General features: G+C 49.5%; 1 protein-coding gene across 4 annotated transcripts in view; it reads right to left on the reverse strand.

The window, feature by feature from the left end:
• Positions 1 to 419: 419 nt before the first annotated feature.
• The window catches only part of EPAS1 (endothelial PAS domain protein 1), an 87,039-nt gene continuing 65,590 nt past the window's right edge, over positions 420 to 21,868 (reverse strand). Inside the window, exons 7-17 of one of the 4 annotated variants that reach the window (XR_011526106.1) lie at positions 17,686 to 17,792; positions 11,513 to 11,660; positions 10,618 to 10,832; positions 9,391 to 9,581; positions 8,724 to 8,834; positions 6,216 to 6,706; positions 5,049 to 5,175; positions 4,672 to 4,789; positions 4,150 to 4,326; positions 1,099 to 2,756; positions 420 to 1,041 (exon numbers count right to left, since the gene is read on the reverse strand). Coding sequence is in view for 2 of the 4 variants with exons in the window: in XM_070572755.1 (XP_070428856.1) it covers positions 2,605 to 2,756; positions 4,150 to 4,326; positions 4,672 to 4,789; positions 5,049 to 5,175; positions 6,216 to 6,706; positions 8,724 to 8,834; positions 9,391 to 9,581; positions 10,618 to 10,832; positions 11,513 to 11,660; positions 17,686 to 17,792 (1,837 nt within the window). In the remaining 2 variants the exon portion in view is untranslated. Of the gene's footprint in view, positions 2,757 to 4,149; positions 4,327 to 4,671; positions 4,790 to 5,048; positions 5,176 to 6,215; positions 6,707 to 8,723; positions 8,835 to 9,390; positions 9,582 to 10,617; positions 10,833 to 11,512; positions 11,661 to 17,685; positions 17,793 to 21,868 lie in introns of all 4 variants that reach the window. The other 3 variants (XR_011526107.1, XM_070572755.1, XM_070572756.1) reach the window with 3 other exon arrangements.

The following is a 21,868-nucleotide window of genomic DNA, read 5'->3' on the forward strand; positions in this document are numbered from 1 at the left end:
CTCTGACCCCAAGAGACCAGGCTGCCCCTCCCCCTTCAGAACCTTCATCCCAAAGTGCAGAGTGTAGACACACATAGACCAGCACAGCTCTCAAATTGCTTCACGTAATTTTCAGAAGGCAGGAACCATGACTCCTTTCCTTGGGTCCTCCAGAGAACACAAAAAAGGGCCCTGTGCAGATAGATAGAAAAATACCTGCACAAGTATGGACAGTGCAACATGGTTTCCCAGTCTCGGGTAGTTGCCAAGTATTAATATTAGTCTTGTCTTCTTTCACCCATCGTCCTGTCAGCTGGTCTCAGTTGTCTCACAAAGATCAATGCCAACGTTCATTTTTTACAAACTATTTAATAAATACTTCACTTTACATTAGGGTAGCCCATGATAAACCCACAGTAAACAAGAGCCACCAGCAGTGGTAGGATCAGAATACTTTAATAAGATATCAGTGTCAAAATACATTTCTTTATAAAGTTAAGCTCCCGTATAGTAATAACGTTGTCAGTAGGAATTTGACAATATAATAATGTTCATGAAGTCGTTACATTGACAGGTAAGGTTAATACGAAGCTTGGAATATTTTTCAGAGTGTTTTAGTAAAATGCAAGGGTAAAATGCCCTTAATGCTGAGGCAACACACACAGGAAATCAAACACTGGCATTTACGTGTCGGTAACCCTTCAAGTTCTGCCGCCAAGTTGGGGCAAAGCTGTGGTGCTCAAGGATGACTTGGGCAACACAGTGACCAGCTAATTTCTCATATAACTTAGATTTCTTTTGAAATTTAAATTTTGATTTGTTTTTGGCAGTAAGTCCCGCCAGGCTTACCAAGTTCTTAGCCTGCTGTGCTATATCTTAGACTGCTGTGCTGTGTGTTTCTAGAAATGTCTTTATTGTATCCATGACAGAAAAGTTCCATGTGATTGGTATGTAAAAACCAAAAGGTATTACCCTCTTACCCAGTGAGTTACAAGGTGCTCTGAGAACACTCTATTTTCAGTGCTTCCTACCTATACAAGTCACTTCAAGTGGCAGGCAGACCTCAGGGAGGGCCTGAGGCTGGGGGCTGCCCCGGAGGCCTGCCTGCCGCTCGCCAGCGGGGGCCACTGCACCTCGGCCTTGCATGGCGATCCGAGGACGGGCCAAGGAAGGCGCATGGGGCTGGGGCTGGTCAGGACCAGTTGCCCCCGCTTTCTGCACCCTCTCAGTCCAGCTCCATGGGCTCCAAGGTGGTGAGCTGGGAGGACGTGGACTGGATCACTACACCATTTCTGAATCCTCACTTTCTTGCATGAATTCCCATCAAAACCATCTCATGTTAGTTCTGGAAATATCCAAATGTGCCACATGAAAGACCATTAAAGTCACATAGCTCAGTGCACTTGAAGGGCTAGCAACAAAACCTTAAGAAAAGTTAAAGCACTTTCTGTCCCTTAGGGTCCCCCCACCCCCACCCCCGCTACCCGATACGTGCCATCAGACCCTCTTGGCAGCAATAATAATACATACATACATACATACATAATACATATAGAACACGAGGAGAGGACAGCTGGCAATGCTGCCACGGAAAGATTCCACTTCTCAGATTGGTTGTCATGCCTACAGCATATCCCAAAAGCAAAAAGCCAACAGAGAGCGACCTCGAGCCAAGGTGTTAGTACAGGCCTGTGGGAGTACTGTACAATTCTGCAGTGTCAGCGACACCAGGAAAAGGAGAAGGAACAGCTTAAGAAAGACCTTACAGTGATTTCGTGAGCAGGATTCCATTTCCGTTTCTAAGTTTTTAGATATTACAAAGTACCCATATATATGCTAAACACTTAATCCAGATATAAATTTTCTTTTTAAAAAACTGTTATGTTTTTGAATAATAATAAAAAAAAATGTCCACCGAATGGGGTGGGGGATACCAAACAGTTTAGGAAAAGCCACACTGTGCAACTTTCACAGATAACCAACCACATACGCTGGAGTTCACCCTTCACATTTCTTCTTTTTCGAAAAAGTCATGTCAAAATTACAGCAAAGAGTCAGCTTTTTTAAAAAAAAAGGCTAAAATTTACAATATGGTGATTATTTTTGAAAAAGAAAGGAGAAGGGCTTTGAGAGGGAGAGGCCACAAATCAAGCTTGGAGATCAACATTATTTTTCTTTCTCTTTGGCAAGAACAACAACAAAATGTTTTTAGTCAAATGAAGCCAAAGCTTTTTCTACAAGACAACGTACACCAAACTTGTTAGTATGGACGTTGTGTGTGTGTGTGTGTGAGACAGAGAGAGAGAGAGAGAGAGACCTACGAATAATATAAATTAGAAGTAATTGAAGTTGGGGAAAAAAAAATCTTACAAAATTTAAGAACATTTTCATTGACAGAGCAAAATGTAGCAGATAAAACAACTGTGTATTTTTAAAATATGGATGATAAAGTGAGCATCTTCAGAAAAAGGCCACTACTTGGTGACCTGGACAAGTCGGCCAGGTAGGTACATCTTGTAAAAAGTGTGTTGGTGTTAGAAATACCTAGTTGTAAAAACAGACGTAGAGAGTGAAGCTGGCGGGACGCTGGTGGCAGGGGTGGCTGCCCAGGTGGAAGGGCCTGGCTCAGGAGGCCTGGTCCAGGGCTCTGAGGAGGTCCCCTCCTTGCAGGAGCGTGGAGCTTCCTGGCACAGGAACGTTCACCTCACAGTCATATCTGGTCAATTCGGGCAGCAGGTAAGGCTCAAACGAAGGCCCGAGCAGCCGACTTGCCATGCCTGAAAGAATGGTTGGTACCGTATTTTAAAAACCCAAATGAAACATTCGGAGAAGGGTCCATTCCAGAAGAGGCTAGCAGGGACGAGAGGGCGCATGCAGGGAGCCAGAGGCATTTTCAATTTTTGTGACTTGGGGGCACAAGTGGGGCGGCCCTAATTTCAGTCTTTCTTCAGTGTCTTCTTTCCCAAGTGACCTACTCCGTGCTCAGAGGGTGGACCCAGCAGAGAAGGTGTCTGCCTCCAGACGCATCGCACTAGGTGGGGTGCTCAGATCCAAGGAGAGAGAGCACAGAGCAGACAGCAGGAAGGGAGGGGTCAGGGGAGAGTGGGTTGCATGGGAGGAGCCCCAGCGGAGGCTTCCCTGGCTGCCTTGGAGGACGGGTCGTCAGCCAGAGCCTGCATAAGGCCTGGGGTTGCCGACAGTGCCCAGCACGCACTGGTGGCAGGGAGGAAGGCCGCGTGGAGAGAGGGAATTCGGAACCAGCTGCTACATGCATGCATGTGCGCACACACACAATACACACATGTGTGCACACACATTATATACACACACACACACACACACACACGGGTCCTTCTCCAAGATTCAAGGGCCTGATAGTCCTGTGTCAGGGTCACCCTCAGCAGCCCGTCCTACTGTCCCTGGGCCATTCTCCCACTGAGAAGGAAGACAAGGGAAAAATCCCAGCCCCCAGACCCCTCTCCCAGGGAAGGCCAGGCCCAGGTTCGAGGACAGGCTGGAAGCCCTCCATTCTGCCCCTCTACTGTGAGACGCCTGCTCTCCCTTCCCTTAGCTTCTGTGCCCTTTCCCTCCTTAATCCCTACCCTGGAACATTCTAGGGTCCATGCCTGCCTCCCCTACTTGACCTTGCTCCCTTGTGGATGGGGCCAGACCTCACGCCTCTCTGCAGCCCCCACAGTAGCAATGGATACTTGTTCACCATCCCTTCTAATGCTCTCTTCCCCTCCTCACGGTCAGAAATGACCTGAGTGGAAAGAATGTGATTTGCCCCGGTTTCTATAGTTCAAAGAAACTCGTGGGTTCATAGAGTACCTGAAGCCAATACTCGGCATGCAGACCTCTCATTTAGACTTGCGGCTTGCTCAGTCTTCCAGCAAGTACAGAGCTGAGCTGGAATTGAAGGCTCAGGGACTCTCAGGGTCCAAAGAGCCCTGGATGTCACCTGATCATTGGTGGGTTCCTTCCAGCCCCCGCTGCAGTACTTCCAGAGGAGGAGGGCTCGCCTTTGTCTGCAGAGCTGCCTCTCATGGCAGCAAGTTCATCCTTGTACTGAGCCGAGATCTGCCGCCTGTGATGTTCCGCTCTTGGCCCTCACCCCACCCACACACGTCAGACCCTGGCATGGGGAATCCAGTTCCTGAGTGCACCCACCTGACAACTTGTGAGCCGAGGGCAGGCCGTAGTCCTGGTACTGGGGGGCATAACACTGTGGGGGGAACCCACTCTTGGCGTTCTCCCTGGGGCTCACGGCAGATGGCGGCTGTGGTGGTGGTGGCAGATGTCTCAAGGGCTGGCTCAGGCCCCTCAGTGGATTTTGGGTGAACTCATCTGAAAGACCAACACCAGAGAGTGAGGGCATGCTAGCCCAAGGGACGGGGGAGAGCGTGAAGCCCCTAGCATCCTCCTTCCTTTACAGAAGGAGCTTAAAGGCAGCCCCCAGGGTCTCAGAGCCCAGAGATTTCTGACAGCATCATCCAAGCCAGAGCGGAAATGGGGAAGTCAGGTATGTGGAAGGTGGGGCAGAGGACACCATCCTGTTCTAACAAGCCTCAGAGAGGCGGGTAAGGCGGGTGGTGAGGGAGGAGGAACCAGGATGGGCCCCTGGGCCCCCAGCCCTTCCACTTGCAAACGCCCTCCCCCCAGAACCCCAGGAGGCCCAGGCCTGCTGCTCACCACTGGGGACATTTGCACTCAGTGGCTTGTCAGGCATCAAAGGGCAGTTCCCGCCGCCCCTAAGGCTCTTCATCCTTTTCCACATCAAGTGTGACGCGCTGCTGCCTGGTGGATCCGCCTGGGTGTGGGAAGGGCAGATGTAGAGGGAAGAAGGCCAGGGGACCAAGTCCCCCAGCTGAGTCGGGGTTGGGGAGGGGTGCAGAGCCGCTGTGCCTGGAACAGGGCTGGTGAGCGCTCTCTCTGAAAGGCCACAGCCCCACCTTCCCTGCTGCCCCTGGCTGGCCCTCCGAGCCCTCACAGCCAGAATGAGTCTCCTGCCCGGCCCACCCCAGGGGCTGAGGAGGGGACGCACAGCACACCGGCAGGAGATGGCTCACCCCACTCATGTCCTGGAAGGCTTGCTCCTCGTACTCCAGCTGTCGCTTCAGCTTCAGCTTGTTGGAGAGGGCTATCATGGCCGGGCTCATCGTGTCTGGGTCCCGAGGCCCAAAGCCCTTTGCAGACCTGCCAAGCCCCAGAGAGTGGCACGTGAGGGGGTCTGGAGCCCCATGCCACCCAGCGCCTTCATCTGATCTCAGGGCCCTCAGAGGGCCCTTCCAGAACTAATATGTAGGACGGTGGTGGCTCTAAGACCCAAAGGCAGAGTGTCAGAGGAGGTGGTGGCTTGGCCTCCCTTCCTCAGTTTCCTCTACCTGGCGAGAAGCTGCCGGTTGGTTCAAGTCACCTGCCCTTCCCTCTATACCTGCCTGCCCACCCGCCCAGCTGTATCCAGGCAGCCTTCAGGCCTGACCTCGTTTGTGGCTGTCCAGCTAGGTGACATCAGTCTTTAGAGGGTTTCTTCTGCCCCGTCTCTCCCCGGCCCTGCCTTGACTGCTCCCCACTAAGGACCAAGGAGGGTGCTCTGCCACGGGCAAGTGCCCCAGGGGTCCTGAGGGCTAGAAGTCACAGACCACCCCCGTGACTTAGCCCAGTGAGCTCCCAGCTGGCTGAAACGGGGCTTGTTGGGGAGATTTGAAGGAGCCGGGAGAGGACAGGGTGGGAAAGGTAATGCTGGACCCTGGGCACTGCCCAGAGGGGCTGCTGTGGTGACCCTGGGCAGCCAAAAGCAGGGCAAGAGCACAGGCATCTGTTTGCTTTTCTCAACCAGGGTTTCAGGAGAGAATGGAGAGTGACTCAAATAATTTTTTGTGTCCTGTGGATAAGAAAGGCACTCGAAGGAGTGGTGTGAATGGAGGATGTTGGTGGCCCAGGCCCTCGACAAGCCACTTCTCTCCCTATTCCTGTCCTTAGTCCCCTCTTGGTCTCCTCCAGCCCTCATAAAACATGTCTTGCTGGAGGCCTCACATCCCTCGAGTGACTCCCCCAAAGCCTGGGCTTCCAGAGTTCAGAGCAGGCTAACGGGGTATCAGACCACTGTGCAGAGGGAGGACGCGACGGGCAGGGAGCCTTTCTGGGGCCCCAGAGACGCCCCCAGTGGGTGCCTCTCTGTCCCGTTCCTGTTCCTCACAGCCTTTGCTGATACAACCAAGGGCTCTGCTACTTACCTCTTCTTGAACATGGAGAGATGGGGTGAGGTGACAGGGGGCCCCAGTGGCGATGCCCCCAAGGACTCGGTGTGCTGATTCCCAACAGGCCACTTCGCGGGCCCGAAATGTAATGGCGGGTCAGGGGGCCACTGTGTGTTGGATCTGCCCCCCATGGAGGAGAGAGGGGTGCTGGCCTGGCCACAACACAATGGCAGGGATGCCTTGGTCCCGCCATCAAAGAAGATGGAGGACATGGGCCGGTGCTCGGGCTCTATCTTCTTGCTCTCCAGCTGCTGCTGATACTTGTCCAGGAGAAAGGGTCTGTGAGGGTCCACAGGGGCCAGTGGCTGGAAGATGTTCGTCATGGTACTGAAGCACTGCTGGGGGATGGACTGGGGGTTCTCCGGCAAGAGCCTCTCCTCCGGGCAGATGGGACTGAGCTGGAAGTCTTCACCATCCATGGGGATGTAAGGTGCCAGCGTCTCCAAGTCCAGCTCATTGAAATCCGTCTGAGGAGAGACAGCAAAGGCAAAGAAGCTGAGAGGTTGGTGCCACCTCACAAACACCATTCCAGCTCAGCCCCTCCTCCCTCCCGGCCCCTGCCAGCGTCACTCATCTCAGGCACAACTTTAACGGTGTCACTGCCCCGCTATAACACCTTTATGGGCTCCCTAGGGCCCACCAGAAGAAAACTCAGACTCATCCTCCTAATGTGCACAGTCTTCTAGCATGGGATCCTAGCCTTTCCATGCCATTCATCGCCTCTTCAGCCTGTGCCACAAATCTCCATGGTCCAGTCAGTCATCCCTCCATCACCACACGGGTGTCACCACCCCCACCCAACCTGAAATGCTCTCCTCTCTCCAGTCTACCTGTCCAACCTGCCTTCCCCCTTGTGGCCCCAGCAAGCCCTGCCTCCTCCACAGAGCCATCCCTGCCTACTCCAGCCCACAGTGACTGCCCCTTAGGCCTGTGGTGCACACAATGGCTCCTGGGGAGCCAAGGACAGCTTTGTCCTCATCTCCCTCATCTGCACCAGCACAGGCCTGAGCACACAGTAAGTGCCCAGGGTGTATCTGTGGACTGCTCGCAAAGTGACAGCTGGCCGCACTGGGAGCGGGACTTTCATTCCAACCAGCGAATGCTCGGAGATCACTCCTTAGGTCCCCGGGATCGTGATGGCATGACAGGGAATACTCAGAAGCAGATGCAGAGAAGTTTCTATGCTCCGAGAATGATGCCCTCGCTGGGGGATCAGCTTATTAATGATTATAACTACATGCCCTGGTTACAGAGTGAAGCAGGTAGTTATGATCGAGTACTAAGTCCTAAACCCTACAGGAGTTCCGAGGAGAGAGGGCGGGCTGAGAGTGAACCAAAGAGGGCAAGTTCTGCGGATCAGCTGCAACGTGTGCCGGGCAGGGCAGGGATGCAAGCTGAGGAGCAAGGCAGAGATTTGGAACGAACCACCCAGACTGAGACAAATGGCAGATTAACGATTTTCCTTTGAGTTTTGTGAAACATGCACCCATTCACCCACCTCGTCCCTGTTTACATAGTTTTTGCAAGAACATTTGGCCTATGTAACAAATGCATTCCTGAAAAGTTGAGTATAAATGAAAATTTGTCAGTCAGATGTCATTCAGAATCCTAAGACGAATGTTTGGGAAGGGAGTAATTGTTACCTATGCTTATAAACGTCTTATAAATCTGGATATGCTATTTATTTATTTATTTCTGGGAACGATTCACCCTGACCTAACATCTGTTACCAATCATCCTCTTTCTTTCCCCTCCTCCCTAAAGCCACAATACGTAGTTATATATTCTAGTTATAAGTCCTTCTAGTTCTTCTATGTGAGCCACCACCATGCTGTGGTTACTGACAGACAAGTGGTGTGGTTCTGCTCCCAGGAACTGAACCTGGGCTGCTAAAGCAGAGTGCGCCAACCTGTAACCACTAAGCCATCAGGGTTGGCTCTGGATATGCTTTTGTTCTGTTTTTTTCTTTGGTGAGGAAGATTTGCCCTGAGCTAACATCTGTGGCAGTCTTCCTCGATTTTCTATGTGGGATGCTGCCTCAGCATGGCTTGATGAGCCATGTGTACGTCCACGCCCAAGATCTGAACCTGGCCGCCGAAGCAGAGCACATGAACTTAACCACTATGCTACTGGGCTGGTCCTGGATGTGCTTTTCAAATGCAGGGCTTTATTAAGAAAGGTTCAGTTGTAGTTTTGGTTTTCATGCGCACTAAGAAGCTGTCCCAGGAAGCAGGACATAAGTTGAGAATTAAAAATGAAACAGCTAGATTTGACACGGGTAAAACAGAGGGCAGAAGTGGGAGAGGGGGAGGACCACAGGCTCCATTTCCCCACACTCTCACCCATTTAAGGGACTAGGGCCTGGGCCAAGCACCCCCACCGGTCTCTGCAACAAAGAGGCAAGGCTGCGACAATGGATGCGAGCCTCCACCACCTGCCAGCTGGCAGGCCTGGCACGCCACCTCCATCTCCATGGCCACCTACATGGGTGCTGCATTGATCCTTCGCCTCTGTATCCATGGCAAAGAGCTTCTCGATTGCTTCAATCTTCAGATCATCATTCAGAGATGTGTAGTAGTCTCCAGGGCTGCTGGGCTGGGGGCCAGGAAGGAGAGCGACCAAGTCAAGAGTATGGCACTGGTCTCCCCAGAAGTCCAAGGTGGCAGGAGAAATACATTCCTGGACCCACAGATTCAACTCCATTCCACTGAACAAGCATTTACAGAGGAACCACTCTCTACAAGCTGTATGAATTAGGTCAATTCATCAACCTCTCTGAACCTCAGTCTCCCTATCAGAAAGGAGCCTGCCTAGAGGAGCAAACGAGATAAAGGCCGTGGCCGCAGGGCTCTGGACGCTGCAGATCTCTACGCCCCAAGCAGGAGGGTTCCTGCCCTGCACAGGGACTGAGCCTCAGGCCCCCATCTTCAAGGAACTTACCATTCAGGTGGGGGTGGGGATGGATACTAACAGCAAGCAAACAGCTGGAATACGTGGCAGGTAAGTGTCATGGCCACCCTAGGGGGCTCCTGGATAACTTGACGGGGAGGAGGGCAGTATTTCTGACTGGGCAGTCTGCTTGGCCATCTGGCAGCAGCCATAAGGAGGAGCCCAACCTCTCCAAGTCCTTACCCGAAGGTGGGGCGCTCACCGTGGAGCAGCTGCTGCTGCTGCTGGCACTGGGTGTGGTGCTCCCTGGGGCGGCCGCCTGGGGCACGGTGAAAGCCGGCAGGCTCCTGGCCTCGCTCTGGGTGCCGTGGCTCCTCAGCTCTCCGGCCCATGGCTGGCTTGGGGGCAGGATGGCCTTGCCATAGGCTGAGGACTCCTCAAAGTTCTGGCTCCCTGTGGAGACAAGGGCTTGGCTTGGTTAACACCCATAAACATGGGGCTCACTCCCAGGGCAGAAAAAGCCCAAAGGATGCACAAAAGGTCCTAAGAGGGTCAGAAAGCATGCCTGGGGCTAGGACATGGGACAAAGGGGCCTTTAACTGGGGCTATGAGTCAATGTACAGATTCCCTTTAAAGCGAACACTCTCTTGGAGCATTTAATTTTCAGAGACTAAATGTATTAGGAGCCAATCTTCCTTGAAGAGCAATCCAGAATGTGATGAGGAGGTTGTGAGAGGAGAATTGGGTAATTTGCCTCAGTATTGTCACAAAACAAGGAAGCTGTAAGCTTCTCACTGAGGGGCCTGCTGCCCTTTATGACTCTCTGAAGTTGCAATTGTCACACGGCCTCTCAAGAACACCTCTCAAGGGGCCAGTCAGTCTAGAGTTAGCACAGGGAGGCGTAGCTAGTCCTTGAGCAGCCACGCAAGGCCGGGGGCGGGGGTGGGGGCGTGGGTCACAACCTGGGGAAGAAGGGGCTTCCCAGGTACACATCAAGAGTGCTTCCAGCATAGGGGTGGGGGAGGGCTGAAAACGGCCTGGGGCCACAAGGACTCATGGCTCCATGGGACAGGCAAACATTTTAGAGAAGTAGCTCAAAGGGGGGCTTAACCTGGGCCTCAATCTCTTCTCCATCTGTCTTTCTGGAATTATTTCTCCTACCTTTATTTCAACCTAGCCCTCTCCCTAAACAAGCAATCTGTCCTTCAAGGCCCAGATGGAGATGCGCCCTCTCTGCAAAAATGTGTAAAAACCCCACCTCATTCAGCACTTTCCAAGGCCGGGAAGAGGACAGGCTTACTCCGGGGCAGGTGAATGCATTGTTCTTTGGTGCCCAGCACAGAGCCTGGCCACTGAGAGATGGTTGGCAAGACTCAGGGAAGGCAGCTCTGGTTAGGGAAAAGCTGGAGCCAGGGAGGCCTGTTATGGTAAGAAGCTCCTCCACCCCAAAAGTGTTCGATGAGCCCCCGCTCAGCGAGGAAGCACCCACCGAAATCCAGAGAAATGATGGCATCTCCCGCAGTGGGGGCCAGCTGGGCCAGCTCCTCGGGCTCCTCCTTCAACTTTGTGAACAGGAAGTTACTCTTCTCAGACGCAGCCACCTCGCCACTGTTGTCAAAGATGCCGTTCATGGCCATCAGGTGGGGCTTGAAGAGGGATTCTGTCTGGTCCATGGAGAACACCACGTCGTTCTTCTCGATCTCACTAATGGGACAAGAGGGCATTTCAGATCTTCCACACTTTCTAGCAAAATCCTTTTGCTCCCCCAGACACATGGAAACCCTGACAGCTGAGCCTCTCAGCCAGCAACACGGGTATGGACACTGTGTCAGCATTTTGTAAAGAACCCCACAATGGACGTTTGGAGTCGTGCAGGTAGCGAGGCCATGAGTGCTCTCTGAATACATGTCTGTCTTGGATGCTGTGTTATTATTGCATATGGGCTGCATGGTGTACACAGGTTTGAGGGCTTTTGTTTTTGTTTGTTTCAGCCTAGCAATGACTTTCTCCAGCCTTCTTCCCAGATGCTACAGAGAGAAGGTGTTACATCTTCTCCCAGAAAGCGCGAGTGAGTCTCTTCCCTTTTTCTCCTTGTTCAGTGACGACTGTGTGCTATCTGCCTCCCCATGTGGCTCAGAGGCATGACACAGATGACAGACTAGGGGGAGGAGGCAGAAAACACACTGTGAAGGGGAAATTCCAAGTGTCCCACTGTTCCTGAGACATCCATGAGAGTCCTCTGGGTCATGCGAATTAGCACTGCCAAGAGCTCACAGATATGGTGCCTGGGCTCTGAGAGGCTCTGGGTTCCCTCGGCCTGCCATCCTCAGTCTGGGGAGCTTGGGCACGCTGCACACCCAGCCCTGTGGCCCTCACACGCTCACCTCAGGACGTAGTTCACACACATGATGCACTGAGGCTGCAGGTTGCGAGGGTTGTAGATGACAGTCCCCTGGGTCTCTAGCCACACGTAGCCCCCATGCTTTGCAAGCATCCGATACTGGCCGCTCACCACCTGACCCTTGGTGCACACTAGGGGAGGAGAAACAGAGCCTGAGGTCAGGGAGGTTGGGGAGCGAGACTCCACGGGGAGGGCAGTCTGCAGGGAAACGACTGGGACTGGGGACCAGGACAGCCAACGCCGGGGGAAAGTCAGCTAGAAAGGGGCTTAGAGATCATCTCACCCAACTCTTCATTTTAAATATAGGAAAAGGCAGTCGAGAGGGGTTAAATGACTTGCCCAACGCTGTCTGGTGAGGGAGTGGCCCAGCAGTAAGCAGAGCCACAGCAGCACCTGCCCTACTTTCCCCCCAGGCTTCAATGAGAGGAAGCCCCCTGTGGGGCATCAGCTAGATCCAAACGGGATCAGCTAGATCCAAACGGGGGCCCTGGGGCAGGGAGAGCCTCCTCCATCCAACTCTCCAGGTGGTAGGTACCTGCAAGCAGCACGGAGAAAGCCTGCCCTCAGGGCAGCCCTGGGTAGCAGACCCACCACTGATACTCTGCTTTTATTCACAAGCAGTTTTTTAAGAAACCAACATCCTTGATTTTTCTGGGTCATCTGCCAGGCCTTCCACTTTTAGGGCCACAGAAGCTTTGTGACCCACAGCAAAGGCAGAGGCAAGCCACCCCACTCCCCGGCTGGGGCTGAGAAAGGGAGAGGCCCCCAGCAGCCTACTCACAGCCTCCTTAAAAGCCGAGGTGGGTGCTTCACACCCCTTCTTCCTCAGCTGCCCAATGATGCTGCCCACCTATGACTTCTTTCCTCTTCTAGATTGTTCTAAATGTTCCTTTAACATTTATTTTACTGTATAAAAGAATTAGGAAGGGGTCCCACATCCCAGACTGTCTTCTTCCCCAGTCCAGAATGCTCCCTCTGCTCCCATTAAAAAGAAATCAATAAATCCCTTTAAATTAAAGTCTACGGATGTTAGAATTTCTGGTAGTTTTCTGAACTGCCCATTTACTTTTATTCCGTGTAAATTCATTCTTCAGAATCCCAGCTCAGAAACCCTCAAATCACAGAGAATTGGAAAGAGGCACAGTGGAAGGATTAGGAAATCTTGCTAGAATGGGGATTTTGGGAAAAGAACAATCCCTCTGGGTTTTGGCTACCTAACCTGCAAAATGAGGGACTGATGATGACAATAGTAATACTAATTATCATTATTAGCTACTTCAGTATACCACAGCTGTTTGTACTGAGGGCCAAATCTGCCTGCCTGGCCTATCAGGTACAAAAGTGTTGACCGAACGTCAGCGACAAATGCTGCATAGGAAACGCCACCTCTTCCCCAAAGGTACTAATACGTAGTGTCCACATCTATAGACAATGTTGTAAGGGACCCTGGGGGAGAATACCCAGATTCTCCTGGCAGGTTTGTGGGCCATGTCACCATTCACTACCCCTGTGTGGTTGAAGAATGTAGCTTAGTTCATACTAATGCTGCTCGCAATCCTTCACGTTTATATTTTTCTTGGCACATTTTACCCTCTTAAAAAATTTAACAAGCACCTGAAGGTGCAGGAAATACTGTCACTTACATGTGTACAGTGCTTTGCAGTGTTCAAAACTGTCTCGGGATTTATTCATTTCTGCAAAGCACTGAGAACAGTGGCCTGGCACAGAAAGCATCCATAACGATTGGTGTTATCATCAGCTTATTTAATATGCAACGACACCACGAGGTATCCATTATTATTCCTGTTTTATATCTGAAGAAACTGAGGCTTACAACTGTGGAGTGATTTGCTCACTCACGTGGAAACAGCAGACAGGATTATAGTCCCAATGAAAGATTCCTGACCTACGCTTTTTTTGGTTTTTTGTTGTTGTTGTTGTTGTCGCTGAGGGAGATTTGCCCTGAGCTAACATCTGTTGCCAATCTTCCTCTTTTTTGCTTGAGGAAGATTCACCCTAAGTGCACATCTGTGCCAGTCTTCCTCTATTTTGTATGTGGGTTGCTGCCACACCATGGCCGCAGATGAGTGGTGTCAGTCTATGCCTGGGAACCTAACCCGGGCCTCTGTAGAGGAGCACACCAAACTTAACCAGTAGGCCATAGGGCCAGCCTTGGTTTTCGTTTTTAAAAATCAACTTTAGAGAGGTTTAATTTACCTTCAATAACAAATGCACCCATTTTAAGCATATAGTTCAATGAGTTTTGACAAACATACACACTCTTGTGGCTATCATCACAATCAAAGGTGTAGAACTCATCCATCCATCTCCTTCAGACTCCTTGTGCCTCTTGACAGTCAATCCCCATTGCCACCCCTGGTCCCAGGCAACCACTGATCTGTTTTCTGTCACTATACATTGAAGTGATCTTTTCTCCATTTTCCTAGAAGTGGAACCATACAAGAGTATGGACTTTTTCGTGTCTGGTTTCTATTCACTCAGCATGTTTTCCATATTCCTCATGTTGTGGTAGGTATTCGTGCTTTGCTCCTTTTTATTGCTGAGTACTATTCCATTGTATGGCTATACCATAATCCGTTCATCCATTGACCTGTCGATGGATGTTTGAGTTGTTTTCAGTTTTTGGTTATTATGAATAAAGTTGCTATAAACATTTGGGAACAAATCATTGCATGGATATATATTTTGGGTATAGCTAGGAGTGCAATGGCTGGGTCAGATGCTAAGTGTACCTTTCCTTTATAAGAAACTGCCCAGTTATTTCCCAAAGTGGGTACATCACTCTGTCTGATCTTTTTAATAAAATCCTGTGCTGTAGGATATATATCATCTTCTTGTAACATGAGGCAACTAAGGCCAGAGAGATTGTGAGGTGCTCAGCGTAACACAGGACAATAGCACACAGTCTGGGCTAGACGACAGTCTTGTGGCTCCCAGTATAGGGCTCTCCTACTACATTCTCCCAGTGACAATTCACTGGGAAGACTAAATTTGTTGCTGCCACTGTCCTTAAACCATCATGGATTCCTGGCAGGTTCACCGCCCACGTCTCCATTCACCAAATGGAGTAATGGAGTTACTTGGCCAAAGAAGTAACTTCTGACCTCCCTCACCTTCCTATATCTGCCCCATTGAGGCGCCCTTGCTGCAGCGAAATGATTCTTGCACAATTTCAAGTGCCTGGGGTTAACTTATTTAGACAGTTCTTAACGCAGATGAAATTCAGGGCTCTTACTCTTTTTGATTAAACAGTGCAGTGAGCAAAGGTTTTAACTGCATTTCTAGCAATTGCAGGCGAGGGCCTGCTCTGTCAGGAGAATATAATTACCCTGCTTTCTAATCATCTGCTCATTAATGGCAGCCTTGGTGAGGGGCCTGCTCCTTGGTAGATAGGCTTTTTATGGCCTTTAATCTTGTTTTCCTAAGAGCACATAATGTCCTCACACAACAAAGAGAAACCAACCCCCTCCCCAGCCCCTCCCCTCTGAGAGTAACAATGTATAAATTACGAAGCCATTTGGAAATGATGGCTTTCAATTATCTAAATCTGGTTTGAGGACTGAGCTTCCCCAGTAACCTCAACTGTAAACCTTCACAGGCTAAGACACACATACGTGCGGAAATTCGGGACGCTGATGTGTAAACCCGGACCGGCCTCAAACCTGGCCTCCAATTATTGCGCAGCTTCAGTGTGAGTCTGCGGTGCAACTTTATTTGCACAAACCCAATAAAAGAGAGAGAGAGGAAGACAGAAATAGATGCTTTTGTTTGAGCTGGCATTAACCCAATTTCCAACCCATGCAGATTTCTATTTGCTGGATTCGGGCTTGCTGGCTGGGTAGCGGCCTCACAGCTCAGAGACCTGACTTGGCCCCATCAGGGGAAGAAGAGAGCCTGTGATTTCTAGATGGGCTGTGAATTACTTTTAAGTGTACCTAATGCTTAAATACACAGGTTCAATAAAAAGCACCATATTTTCCCTGGAGTCAGCAGAAAGCCGATATGACAAATTTTTTATCCTAGCTCTTTTTTAAGGATCAAAGATTTTCTAAGAAGACGGAAAAAAATTCCTTTTATATGTCTAGAGAGAAGTTCACCATGTCTGTTCCCTTTGACAGTAGTTTCCTCTATTTTCCCACCCCAGGAGATAAAGTACAGCATTGTCTTCCAAGAATTCCCAGAAACTTCTACTACGGCAAATAGCCCCTTGCTTTGACTTCACCTTTGGCTAAGAAGGAAGGCTGGACTTTCCCCTGATTTTACATCTAAAAGAGAGAAGATCCAGAAAGCCGGGCCCTGGGGAATCAGTGGGTCAGCTGGTCCAGGTCCCTGAGTCCCAGTGGCAGGATGACTTTAGGAGCAGAACAGTCATGGACCAGAAAAGCATGGGGAATCCCAAAGTGGAGACTGGAACCACATCATACAATTTCAAAGCTGGGGCAGGTGAGGGCTGGGTCACACTCATCCTTGTGGGCTGGGCACACAAGAGTACCTCCACCTCCTTCCACCATCCCTAGGTCCCTGAATGGGCCTGAGTCTAGGTCGTTTGTATTATTATTATTTACTTTTGCCAGACAGCATAGTTCGAAACTTCTCTGAGATACCATAAAGGGCCCTGCTGCACAGTCAGCTCAAACCCAAAAGCCATGAGGAAGAAGCAGAGAAACCAATTAGAGAAGATCTCACTCCTTAAGAGAATAGTCACTGTGCTCACATATAGTTTATGGGGCTGCTAACCTGTTAGCTGCTCTGCACTTACCTGTCCTAACTTTGGGATAGATGGATGGATTTAGAACAATGGACAAATAGCTGCACTTCTATTTTCCTCACTGCCACTGCAAGCCACAGCTAATCCTGGGAGCCTAAGACCAGCAGGGCCACTGGGAATCTTCTCAGACTTACCTTACCCATTTTCAATCCTTCTATAATCCTCTCAGCACCTCCATCTGTCCCACTATGGACACTTATTTTGAAGCATTCCTTCCCAAAGATGTTTTTTTTTCCATTGGGTTTATCATTCATTTAGTACCTGTACTGTACCAAACACTATGATAGATCCTGAGGCTAAAGTTATGAGTCACCTTGCTTCCATGGAGCCCACAACCCTCCTCTTCCCTCAGCAATGAGATTTCTTAGTGTAGGGAGCAATCCTATCCATTGCTATGTCCCCCAGTGGGCCGAGTTTAGGGTTTTAGACTCAGAGTCCTTGCATGTTGATGGGCTGTATAGATTCAAGGAAATTGTCTGGGATCACCTGCAAATGGTAAGCCTGAATTGGGAACTTAGCCAAGGGAATGCACTAGAACTGCCCTGGCCAAGATGGTAGCCACTAGTCAAGTGTGGCTATTTAAATTTAATTTAAAAAATTTCAGTTCCTTGGTTGCACTAGACGTTTCAAGTAGTGCATAGGTCATATGCGGACCATACAGATGTAGAACATTTCCGTTGCAGAAAATTCTATTGGACAGTCCTGTTCTAGGATCCTTTCATAAGTCAGGGTCTCTTCTAAGCTGCAAAGCACAGTTTCCATATGCCTTCACTGGATTGCCTGGGTAGCCTCCTCCAACTGAGTTCTCTTGATCCAGCAAGCCAGCTTTTGGAGAGCCATGACCTACCTCAATGCATCTATTAACAGAAGGGCGTCCTACTCCCTTCCCTGCTGTTTAGCCCAATCCCCTCCTCATCCTTCCTCTCCTTTCCTGAACTTTCCCAACCCTCCTCTTCTCTAAAGACATGGAACTGTACATAATCCAAGTTGGTTTCATGTTGTCTCATATTACTCTCTAGAGGGCTGATCCACAGGGTTGTGCAGACTGTTGACTGCACAGAGGTGCTGAGTGGAGGTGGTATGTGGGGAGTGACATTCAGCCCACCTTCCTCTCTCTAACTTGTACACCTGGGCATGGGTGTATCCACCCGGAGGAAGGGGCCCTTTTCCTAATTTGCATGAAGGTGGCATATAGGCTCGTAGCAGCCTTGGTTCTCTAAATATCATGAAGGCATGAGTCTTGCCCGCCATATGAATGATGCCTCTGTGAAGGAAGTGACCCAATCTTCTGTCTCACCAGTCACACGCGATTTAAGGCCAGATACCACGGACACAACGAAGCCACACGGGGCACTCCAGGAACTTACGGTTCTGGTGACTTTTGGTCATATTCTCTGAGTCCAGTGCATGGTAGAACTCATAGGCTGAGCGGCCAAGCAGCTCCTCAGGGTGGTAACCAACCAGTTCTGTGATTCTGAATTTTAAAAAAGAGCATGTGGGGAAGGGAGACCAGATTAATGTGGGCAGGGGCTCAAGGAGCTGAATCCAGAAGGTAAATCAAATGCACACACTCAGATGAACACACTCCAGACTTCCTGGTTGCACCATTCATCCTAGAAAAAAAGATGGTGGACAATCTGCAGCTGTGGGTCCACCCAACCTCCACTCTCCTGCCCTTCCTAAAGTCACGTTTGGGGAGGAAGAAAAGCACCTATTCAGGGGACTCCTTAACTCCCACCCCCAGTATACACATATGCCTAGTCTCCAAGAACCAAGAAGGGGCTCTCACACCCCCACCCCCCAGTTTTTACAGACGAGGCAGCAGAGATTCAGGGAGGGTAGTCCCTCCTGATGTAGCTTGATGTCCACACAAGTGTCCAGGAACAGAGCAAGAATGAAAACTGGGGCTCCAGATTACTAGATCAAACTTATTCTAGCAGAGGATGACATAAATGAAAAGTGAAAATTACTGGCCCTAAGTGGGGAAAAAGCATGGCGTCAGCCTTTGTGTATATGTTAACCACAGAATGAGGAGGAACCCAGGGCAGGGAGAACCCCATCTGTGCTTAAACCTTCCTCTGGGTGCTTCTCCCCAGGTCCTGCCTGGTGACCTCAGACACCTCTGGGACATCAGGTTTCCCTTTCAAGGGTCCTTCTACTTGTCCTTCCCTATTTCAAGGAAAGGAGGGAGGGCGGGAGGTGCTGAGAGGAAGAAATATAAAATCACAGTCATGGAAATGTGCCTCATCATTACATTCTCTGATAAATGGGCAGCTCTGAAATGATAGGGCTTGACTGTCCCAAATGTCCCTTTCTTCATCCTGTAAGGTGTCCGGCTTTGAAGGGAAGTGGGCAGAGAGAAGGCAAATGTGGAGAACCATGAAGAATCACTTAACATTCTTAGGACCCTTCGCTCTGTACTGGAATCATTAAAATAAACAAGCCCTGCCCAAGAACCACAGACGAGCTGCTTTCCCGCGTCATACTAAATGTTATCTCTCGTAATCTCTGTTATCTCACAGTCTTTCTAATGGACTCACTGTCTTGTTAACTTGGCCTATGACAAGTTAGAAATGATGCTATATTCTCATCCTCACAAGCTCTCTTTCAGAATGCATGACTTTTGGGAATACCCTGTCCTTTATCCATGTGGGAGATCGATAAGACAGAGAAGGAAGCAGAAATAGTGGCTCCTTGGCTTCCTCTCTCCACTCTCTCCTCCTCAAACAGATTTTGCAAACACGTGTCAGACTAAATCATCCTAAAATATTATTTCCATCCTGTCACTCTCCCAGTTGAGCATCTACAGCTTTCTCTGTTACCAGCCACATCAAGAGAGATAAGCTCTGTCCAACTTCCAAGAGCCCCAGCATCAGTCTCCATCTTCTGAGCGGTGTGACTTTTAACTGATCTGCTGCACGTCGTGGGCCCTCTGCCCTGGCGGACCCCTCTCCTGGCACTTCCCACCGTGGCAAACTCCTTCTTGCTGCAGAACCGTGCTGCCTTCTCTTCTCCTCTCTTCTCCCAGCCCTGACTATCCCAGGGCCAGCTCCAGGCCTCACCTTTTCCATGGAGCCCTCCCTAATTCCTCTTCCTCATGAAGTCTTAACAGATGAACAGCGCCACAGAGAATTATGGATTCATCTCTCCACCTCCTAGACTGTCGATCCCCGAACTCTGGGACCACTTTCTCCTTGGGCTTCCCCTACAATGGATGCTCAATACATACCTGAGCTGCTGACCAGTGGATTGATTTTCTCTTTGGATCGAAGGTACAACCAGAGCCCTGTCTATCCCAGCACTGCTAAGGAATCGGTGTGCTAATGATCCACTTTTCCTCCTAGAACATGATTACCTGTCTTAATGCACGTGGTGCACAGACACACCGCCCTCAGCCGAACCCCTCATGATATTTAACCCATCAGTATTTAAAGTGTGTCTGGTGTTGACACAGGCAGAGAAGAGGCAAGTTCTCTGACAAGGTGAGACTTGGGGGTTAAAGTCTTTGCCAAACAAGGCACAGCCAAACAGGGCTGAGAAGTGTGGATCTCAGCTGATTCAGCCCAGAGGAGATTTCTGTAGTGAGAGTCCAGCAACTCACTTGAACCAGCCTACTGGTCTCAGACTGGGAGCATCTGTCCCCTCACTTGGCCCTGAGCAGAGAGGTCTCTGAAGTCATCAGAGGCAACCTAACCCCAGGGCTGGCACCCAATGGCACCTTAGCGAAGGTGGAGACTAGGGGAGAACAAGGGGACAGGAGAGCAACACTGACCCTTCCTTTTCTGCAACCAAACAGTTTTTCTGCAGGGTCCAGTGCCTTTCAGGCTTAGCCTGGGAATCAGAACTGTACCAGTGGACCCTGCTGACAAGGGGCCAGCCACTTACAGCCTCACTGATTTGCCAGATAAACTGCTTCTGTTCCTGGACAGTTCTAGAATTTTCTAGAGACCCTCAAAAAGAAGGCTATGGGGATTCTGGGAAAAATTTGATTCTATGCCCTGAAGAAACTAAATTTTTCTTGAAGATTAGAATCTTTAAATTAAAATGTTCAAAGTAAATATTTATTATAATCAGTCTCATAATAAAATTTTTTTTTATCTCATTAATGTACCATCCATTCAAAGGCACACAATGGGCATGTTTTGGAAGTAGACAAACAAACCTGGATTTCAGAATTGCCAGCTATCTTCCTAGTGGCAGCCTTCATTTATCTTGTCAACTAAAATAAATATTGAATATCTCTTTCTTCATTCCTTTTAAACACACTACTATAAAAACTGGGAATACACATACCCCAAACACAATTGAAGAACATTTGAGTGGTCAAACTTCACAAAGCCAGGAAGCCCCAACTTAAAGCTAATGGTCATCAGCCTCCAAGGGCAGGCACGTCGACGCCAGTGGGGAGGTTAATGAACCGAGCTTGTTTATAGGGTCAGCCACAACAGCACAGACGGGCCTTCCCCGCTAATTTCCTTCTGTCTCAGAGAAGCCTCCAGAGCTTGGTTGTGATAACACAACTTCATCTGCTCTCTCCATTAGGGGCAGGGGAACTATTTTTTTCTAATTAAGGGCCCCTGACTCACTGGAAAAAAATCAGTTTGAGGTCACCCATAAATTTACAAAGTTAACTCAGTAAGGCTGTTCTGTTTTTAGAGAAGAGGCCAGGCAAAAGGGCTTAATTCACCGGATTTCAGAAACGAAAGAATAGAGGTCACTCTTTAATAATAAAGTGGAAAAAGAAACAGATTGAGGATGAAGTGAGGAGAGAGACGTAGACATGGAGAGGCGGCCACCGGAGGCAGCGGAAGAAGGAACGAAAAAAAGAAAATAGAAAATATAGAGGAAAAAGGTGGTTAAATTCTGAAGTTAGTGTTACCCAAGTAAATACGTGGGTCAGACCTCCGGGCTTTGGATTTCAGAGTTAGATACGCCTTCACAAAGTGACAGTTGTTCACTGCTCTTTACCTTTACAAATGGTCAGAGGCTCTTTTCAACATGGACTACCCGTGGCTGAATGCTAGGAAAAAAATTTTCTTGGCTACAGTGTCAGTGCCATCATCTCAAGAGGCAGAAGGAATCCAGTTGAAGGCCTGAGATGGCTCACTCATCCTCCCAGTGGCACGCCACGTGCCAGCCGTGTGGGACATGGCGGAGGGCTCCCCGCCTTCAGACACCAACGCCTGGAGTCAAACAAGGTCTGACTGTTTTTACCCCGTTCCCCAAATAAGTAAAGGATTTGCTAGGTAAACTAATCATGTAAACAAGATGGTTAGAGAGTATTTAAACTATTTAAGAGGATAAAAGTTTTAAGTATTTCGTAACCACCTATTTGTTTTCCAAAGAATGCATTTGTTAATAAACCATACTTCTATGAAAATCTGCTTGCTTTCCTTCTACCCTTCTGGAATGGCCTCTCCCAGGCAACACTTGACTCACCTAATTTTGGTTTCTATTTGTGCTTATAAGCTTTGAAACTGCAGTTTCTTAATAATACCCAGACTATTCACTAGCTCCGATTTCAATGCTTTGTTTTAATGTATTTTTTAT

This window comes from Equus przewalskii, chromosome 14 (assembly GCF_037783145.1).
Source record: "Equus przewalskii isolate Varuska chromosome 14, EquPr2, whole genome shotgun sequence".
In the NCBI taxonomy this organism is placed as follows: Eukaryota; Metazoa; Chordata; class Mammalia; order Perissodactyla; family Equidae; genus Equus; species Equus przewalskii.